At 42.7% G+C, this 7,500-nt stretch overlaps 1 protein-coding gene and 2 long non-coding RNA genes across 3 annotated transcripts in view; all 3 read left to right on the plus strand.

Annotated features, from left to right (window-relative positions):
- Positions 1–1,270, plus strand: part of LOC107642140 (uncharacterized) — a 2,504-nt gene extending 1,234 nt beyond the window's left edge. The window contains exon 4 of the long non-coding RNA XR_015896845.1: positions 992–1,270. This is a non-coding gene — a long non-coding RNA (uncharacterized LOC107642140). The remainder of the gene's footprint in view (positions 1–991) is intronic.
- Positions 1,271–1,738: 468 nt separating this feature from the next.
- LOC148549489 (uncharacterized) lies at positions 1,739–2,520 on the plus strand. The gene is given in 2 exon segments (XM_088496010.1): positions 1,739–2,350; positions 2,352–2,520. Coding segments are annotated over 2 exon segments (699 nt in total). The 3' UTR covers positions 2,439–2,520.
- A 4,003-nt stretch (positions 2,521–6,523) lies between these two features.
- LOC110267973 (uncharacterized) overlaps positions 6,524–7,500 on the plus strand; it is a 2,504-nt gene continuing 1,527 nt past the window's right edge. Inside the window, exons 1-3 of the long non-coding RNA XR_015896791.1 lie at positions 6,524–6,679; positions 6,779–6,832; positions 6,921–7,058. This is a non-coding gene — a long non-coding RNA (uncharacterized LOC110267973). The remainder of the gene's footprint in view (positions 6,680–6,778; positions 6,833–6,920; positions 7,059–7,500) is intronic.

Genomic DNA, 7,500 nt, shown 5'->3' on the forward strand with positions numbered 1-7,500 from the left:
TTGTGGAGAAAGTTATGGACGTTGCAAGTTTAGTGTTTAAATCTGAGTTCAGGGTGACCAAACCGGTTTTGAATGTTTTTAAACAAATTTTCCACTTCTAAACCTCCATTTTCTTCCTTTTAAGGCTTAAAGCATGGTTCTAGGTCCAGTAGGTAAAAGAAGCTAGGAAAATAAGATAACTTGAAGGTGAAGAAAGTTGTAAATAGTGGCTTTTATGAAGAAAATAAGGATGTTAATGAAGTTTAATGTTAAGGTTTGATACTTGATGATGTATTGATGATAATGGCCATGGCTTATGAATAATGATATCTGAGATACGAGTTTCCCTGGGTAAGAACTGTGGCTCGCCACCACGTGTTCCAGGTTGAATCTCGATACTCTGTTGACCCTACGTCGTAAGGGTGACCGGGCACGTATAAATTCCCGGGTATGGATAGCCCCCATTGAGTGATTATATGATGATTGAATGTGAACTCTATGCATAGACTCTTGGGGATGCGCGACGGGGGACAGTCTAAGGTTTTCAGACTTGTCGGGTTGGCTGGATAACCGACAGATGGGCCCCATCAGCCATAGGACAGACATGCATCATATGCATTTGTTTGTATTAATTGCTATGCATTTCCTGGGTATGCCTAATTGATATATATTACCTGCTATTTGTTATACTTGCTATTTGTACTATTTGATCATTACTTGTGCGTGAACTTGTTTGGTTGCTTGTTTCTGTTGCATTCTGAATGATGAAAGGATGGAGGAAACGGAGGAAATGGTTTGGTGTTAGGTTAAGCTTGAACTTGAGTAAGTTAGGCAGATTTAGAATACCTACCCCTGTTTATGGCTTCTGTTTAGTACTTAAGTTGGATAATTGAATAACGGAGTTCTAGGATTGCCTATGGCATTCTCAGGACCGTATTTTCTTATACGCGTGGCACTTTTACCATGCTGAGAACCTCCGGTTCTCATTCCATATTGTATTGTTGTTTTTCAGATGCAGGTCGAGAGGCTCCTCGCTAAGCGTCTGGATTCTGGAAAGCGAAGTAGTCCTTGGGTGTATTTTGGTTTCTATTTGTATATATGTATATATATGTGTAGCTTACTCTCCAAGTAACTTATGTATGCTGCTTCTCTTAGAGGTTGAGGGAGAGATAGGAGTTTACTTTGGTATTTTGGTATATTTTGGGGACACTTATGTATGTTTATATGTATATATGTATCCTCCGGCCAGCCTTAGCTTCGCAGGCTGAGTCAGAGGCTAGTTATGCTGTTCTTTGGCTTTTCTTTATCCCTTCGTTTATTGTTTTATCATGTTCCTATTAGGTTTCTTAGCACGCAAGTAATCCTATTCCTTGAGCGTTGCGCTTTTTATTTTGCGATTTTTGTTTACTCGCTCTGTTTCAAGGCTCCTAGTATATTATTTCTTTCAGTATTATATGTATATCCTTACTATTAAAGGTCTGTAATACCACACTACCTCTGTTCTATGACTTAAGCATAAAACACTGTGTAGTAGGGTGTTACATTATGGTATCAGAGCAGTTCGTTCCTATAGAGCCTGAGGACGGACTGATTGTACTTTTGTGCATTCTCTGTGTATGTGTTTATGTGCTATTAGGATATCTAATTGATATATGTGGCATAAACGTTCATGAGCATGCATTTGGGACTTAAAGCACTGAACTTGAGATATTGAGACTGATCAACTTGATATCACTTGTTTGGTGTGTATAGGGACCAGATGTCTACTCGCGGACACGGACGCGGGCGAGGTAGAGGCCGAATAGGCAATGCTATGCCTGAAGCATCAGGAAATACTCCTAACCCTATAGACTTCATGGCTGCATTAGGCAATATGGCAGCAGCAATGCAAGCAACAGCTGAAGCCCTGGGAAATCAAATTAATACTGGAAATAATGGCAATAATGGTGAGAATGGTCCTATGTCACTACATTCCTTCCTGAAGGTTCACCCTCCAACTTTCAGAGGGACCTCGAATCCTACCGATGCCGATAACTGGATACAGGCCATTGAGCGGGCGTTACAGGCTCAGCAGGTTCCTGATGAGCAGTGGGTTGAGTTTGGGACCTATCAGTTGCATGGTGAAGCTCAGCACTGGTGGCAGGGCATGAGGCGCATTCTGCAACCTGATGGGATTGTGATATCTTGGGAGTTGTTCCGAGATGAATTCTATAAAAAATATTTCCCTACTTCAGTTAGAAATGCCAGAGAACTCGAACTACTTCAGCTTAAACAGGGACAGATGACCATCACTGAGTATACCAGTAAGTTTGAGGAATTGTGCCGCTTCTCACGCATCTGTCAGGGAGCTCCTGAGGACTTTGCTGAGTGGAAATGCATAAAGTATGAAGGAGGCCTTAGGAGTGACATTCAGAGCTTTGTGGCGCCTATGCAGATTCGGGTGTTTTCTGAGTTGGTAAATAGGAGCAGGGTGGCAGAGGATTGTGTTAGAAGGGCTGCAGCAGAAAAAGGGGGTCTGAGGATGCCATTCCAGAGGACCACAGGGAGAAATTTTGCACCTAGAGGCAGACAGTTCAAGCGTGGTAGCTTTGTTCCTCAGAATAATCAGGGGCAAGGCAACTCTAGGAGGCCTAATACCAATGCTAATCAGGGAAGGAGACAGGGTAAGCAGCCACAGCAGGATATGAGTTGCCACAGATGTGGAAAGTATCATTCAGGACAATGTAGGTTTGGGACTGGAGTCTGTTACTCCTGTGGGCAGCCGGGACACTTGGCTAGTAGTTGCCCCGAGAAGAAGAGATATGAGACAGGCAGGGTGCAGCAACCAGGAAGGGTATACACTACTTCTTCTATAGGCGCTGAGGGGTCAGAGGCATTGATCCGAGGTAAATGTGAGATGGCGGGTAAAACTTTGAATGCTTTGTTTGATTCTGGAGCTTCACATACTTTTATTACATATGAGAAGGCTGATGAGCTAGGATTGAAAGTAGTAGTACTGGGGTATGATTTAAAGGTATACAATGCTACCCATGAGGCTATGGTGACTAGGTTAGGGTGCCCCCAAGTTCCTTTTCGAGTACAAGGGCGTGATTTCGTGCATAACTTAATTTGTTTGCCGATGACTGGTCTTGATCTCATTCTGGGATTGGACTGGTTATCCAAGAACCGAGTTCTATTAGATTGCTCGGCGAAAACAGTGTATTTCATGCCTGAAGACACTGAAGGGCCGGTTGTAGTGAATAATTACTACTTGAATTCCATGATGGTGAACTGTTCTGGGGCTGAATGTCAGGGGATATTGTTGCTAGCTGCGGGTGTTTCAGGTGATGATCAAGATTTGGAACAAATCCCAGTTGTGTGTGAGTTTCCGGAGGTGTTCCCTGATGATATTGATGAATTTCCACCGAAACGGGAAGTTGAGTTTGCTATTGATTTAGTACCTGGGGCCGGACCAATCTCGAGTGCTCCTTACAGGATGTCGCCTCTAGAAATGGCCGAATTGAAGTCTCAACTGGAGGATCTGTTGGGTAAAAATTTTATCCGACCAAGTGTATCCCCGTGGGGTGCACCAGTATTACTGGTGAAAAAGAAAGATGGAAGCATGCGCTTATGTGTTGACTATAGGCAGCTAAATAAAGTTACAGTGAAGAATAAATATCCGTTGCCAAGGATTGATGACTTGATGGACCAATTACAGGGAGCCAGCGTGTTCTCTAAAATTGATCTACGATCCGGATACCACCAGATAAGGGTCAGAGATGAGGACATTCCCAAAACTGCCTTCAGAACGCGCTATGGTCACTATGAATATACCGTTATGTCTTTCGGACTAACTAACGCTCCGGCGATATTCATGGATTACATGAACAGAATTTTCCATCCATATCTGGATAAGTTTGTTGTTGTGTTTATTGACGACATTCTTATCTATTCTAAGACTGAGGATGAGCATGCTGAACACTTGCGAACAGTGCTACAAATTCTGAAGGATAGGAAGTTGTATGCCAAGCTATCCAAGTGTGAGTTCTGGAAGTCTGAGGTGAAATTTCTTGGTCATGTGGTAAGTAAACAAGGAATAGCAGTGGATCCCGCTAAGGTTGAGGCGGTGATGAATTGGGAGCGGCCAACTTCGGTGACGGAAATCAGGAGTTTCTTAGGCTTGGCGGGTTATTATCGAAGGTTCATCAAAGGATTTTCACAGCTCGCTTTACCTTTAACGAAGCTGACCAGGAAGGATGTTCCTTTCGTGTGGACTCCCGAGTGTGAGGAGAGTTTCCTTGCCTTAAAGCAGATATTGACTACCGCCCCTGTATTAGTGTTGCCTGAGCCGAGAGAACCATTCGAGGTGTAATGTGATGCGTCTTTGAAAGGTTTAGGATGCGTGTTGATGCAGCATCATAAGGTTGTAGCTTATGCCTCACGTCAGTTAAGACCTCATGAAAGAAACTATCCGACTCATGATTTGGAACTTGCAGCCGTTGTCTTTGCCTTGAAGATTTGGAGGCATTATCTCTATGGAGTGAAATTTCAAGTCTTCTCGGACCATAAGAGTCTGAAGTACCTGTTTGAACAAAAAGAATTGAATATGCGTCAGAGGAGGTGGATGGAACTTCTGAAAGATTATGACTTCGAGCTAAACTATCATCCGGGAAAGGCGAATGTAGTGGCGGATGCCTTGAGTAGGAAATCTCTATGTGCTGCTTGGATGATGCTAAGAGAGGAAGAGTTGTTGAGAGCCTTCCAAGGATTGAAACTGGGAATCAGAGAGGAGTTTGGGACTTTATGCCTAAGCCAATTACAGATCTCAAGCGACTTCAAGGCTGAACTGATAAAGGCTCATCAGAATGACCAAGAATTGTATAAGATTTTGCCGGCGATTGAGAAAGGCAAGCAATGGAGAGTGTCAGAAGATAGAGATGGGTTGTGGAGGTTCAAGGGCCGGATAATTGTGCCAGATGTCGGGGATTTGCGACATAACATATTGGAGGAAGCTCATAAGAGCGGGTTCTCCATTCATCCTGGAAGCACTAAGATGTACCAAGACTTAAAGACGATGTTCTGGTGGCCAGGAATGAAAAATGATGTGGCGTTACATGTTTCTAAATGCCTAACTTGTCAGAAAGTTAAGATTGAACACCAAAAGCCAGCAGGAACCCTTCAACCTTTGGAGATTCCACAGTGGAAATGGGAAAGCATTGCTATGGATTTTGTATTGGGCTTACCAAGAACTCGGACAGGTTGTGATGCCATTTGGGTAGTCATAGACCGACTAACCAAGTCAGCTCATTTTCTGCCTATTCGGATAAGCTGCACTATGGAGGAGTTGGCGCGCTTATACATAAAGGAGATTGTGAGGTTACATGGCGTACCTTCCACCATTGTATCGGATAGAGATCCTCGCTTTACATCACGGTTCTGGGGTGCTTTTCAGCGAGCTTTTGGCACTCAATTAAGCCTAAGCACTGCCTATCATCCTCAGACGGATGGCCAATCAGAAAGAACAATACAAACCTTGGAAGACATGTTAAGAGCTTGTGTTTTGGATCAACCGGTGAGCTGGGATCGATATATGCCTCTGGTAGAATTTGCTTATAACAATAGCTATCATGCAAGTATTGGAATGGCTCCATATGAGGCTTTGTATGGAAGAAAATGCCAGTCTCCATTATGTTGGTACGAAGCAGGAGAAAAGAGCTTGATAGGACCTGAAATGGTAAGTGAAACCACTGAGCAAATAAAGAGAATCCGGAGTCGAATGCTTGAAGCTCAAAGCCGTCAGAAGAGCTATGCAGACCGAAGACGGAAGCCTCTAGAATTTGAGGAAGGAGAGCACGTCTTCTTAAAGGTTACTCCAACCACTGGAATAGGGAGATCCATCAAAACCAAGAAGTTAAATCCCCGTTACATTGGGCCGTTTGAAATCCTGAAGAGAATTGGACCAGTGGCGTATAGGATCGCGTTACCACCACATCTTTCGAACCTGCATGATGTGTTTCATGTATCACAGCTTCGTAAATACACTTTTGATCCTAGTCATGTCCTAGAACCGGAATCAGTCCAAGTGAGAGAAGACCTGACGCTCCCAGTAACTCCGGTTAGGATTGACGATACAAGCATCAAGCGTTTACGCGGTAAGGAAGTTTCTTTGGTGAAAGTAGCTTGGAGTCGGGCTGGTGTTGAAGAACATACCTGGGAGCTTGAATCAGAGATGCGAAAGGACTACCCACACCTCTTTTTAGGTAACTAACTTTGAATTTTGAGGACAAAATTCCTAATTAGGTGGGTAGGATGTAAACCCCGCAAAAATCGGTAAATTATTAGTTAATAAATTGAATTTTAATTAGGAAAGCTAAAAATACAAAACTAATATCAAAATAGGATAGAGCTCGTCGAAACAAAAATTTTGATACCAATTTCGAAAATTTGGCCCAAAAACAGACCGGAAAGGCCAAACCGGTTGAACCGGGGCCCAAACCGGGCCCGTGGGTTCAACCGGACCCAAACACTTAAATGAGGCAGCAGCTCTTTTCTTCCTCATAAGCTGCTGCGACGCCATTACAGCAAGGGAGGGAGAGGAGATTCACAAACCCTCACCATTCCTTCCAACTACCATAACTTCCTCATCCGGGCTCCGATCGCCGCACCGTTTGCGGCCACGCGTCGGGCTCGTCGAGCTCTTCAATTCTATCCAAACAAAACAGTAAGTGAATCGGTTTTTCCTAGCCCCATTTCTGCTGGTATATGAATTTCGAGTTTAAGATTTGAGAAACTCAATTCCTTTATGATTTTTATGTTTTAGGGGTCCACTAGACTTGATTTCTTGTGGGTATTGCCCAAGGATCAGTGGGTAAAGGTAAGAGATCTCAAACCCTAATAAAATTTCTGAATTTAGGAATTTGGGTATTGAGTTGTTATGTTTGGATGTGTTAATTGTGGTTTAGGTAGTGTGTATGTGAATGTTGATGCTTGTTGGAGGCTTGTTGGTGATCAAGCTTGGTTTGGGGCTGTTTGTTTGAGTTTGGAGGGGCTGTAATTTTGAGTTGTGAGGCTGCCTTGGGTGAACTAAGTGATCGGCCAAGGTATGGTTTAAGTTTCGCACGTTTAATATTTACGGTGTTGTGAAAACTTAGGTTAGAGGAACCATAGGATAAGTTGAACTGTTAATTGCATTTAATGAGTAGTTTGTAATGTTGTTGGAGTAAATTGTTGATGAACATAGATTGGAATTTTGAGGTATTGATGTTATTAATTTCATGCTTTTGGACTTGCTTATAATGGGTTATATTGAAGTTGATATTGATGAATTATGGTTGGTGATTGTTAATAAATGGTTGTTATGTCAAGTTGATGGATTAACATGTATGAAGAATTGACTTATGTTAATGGCATTTAATTAGTATATGTTGATGGAAGGTTGATAAATATATGATGAGAATTGGTATAGGTGAAGAATTGATGTGAACAAAGGAAAAGTTATTGATGTATGAGGTAAAAGTGGATAATTTTGATGTTCTAGGTTGG

The sequence above is a fragment of the Arachis ipaensis genome, chromosome B8 (genome assembly GCF_059453495.1).
Source record: "Arachis ipaensis isolate K30076 ecotype BB chromosome B8, ASM5945349v1, whole genome shotgun sequence".
NCBI lineage: Eukaryota > Viridiplantae > Streptophyta > Magnoliopsida > Fabales > Fabaceae > Arachis > Arachis ipaensis.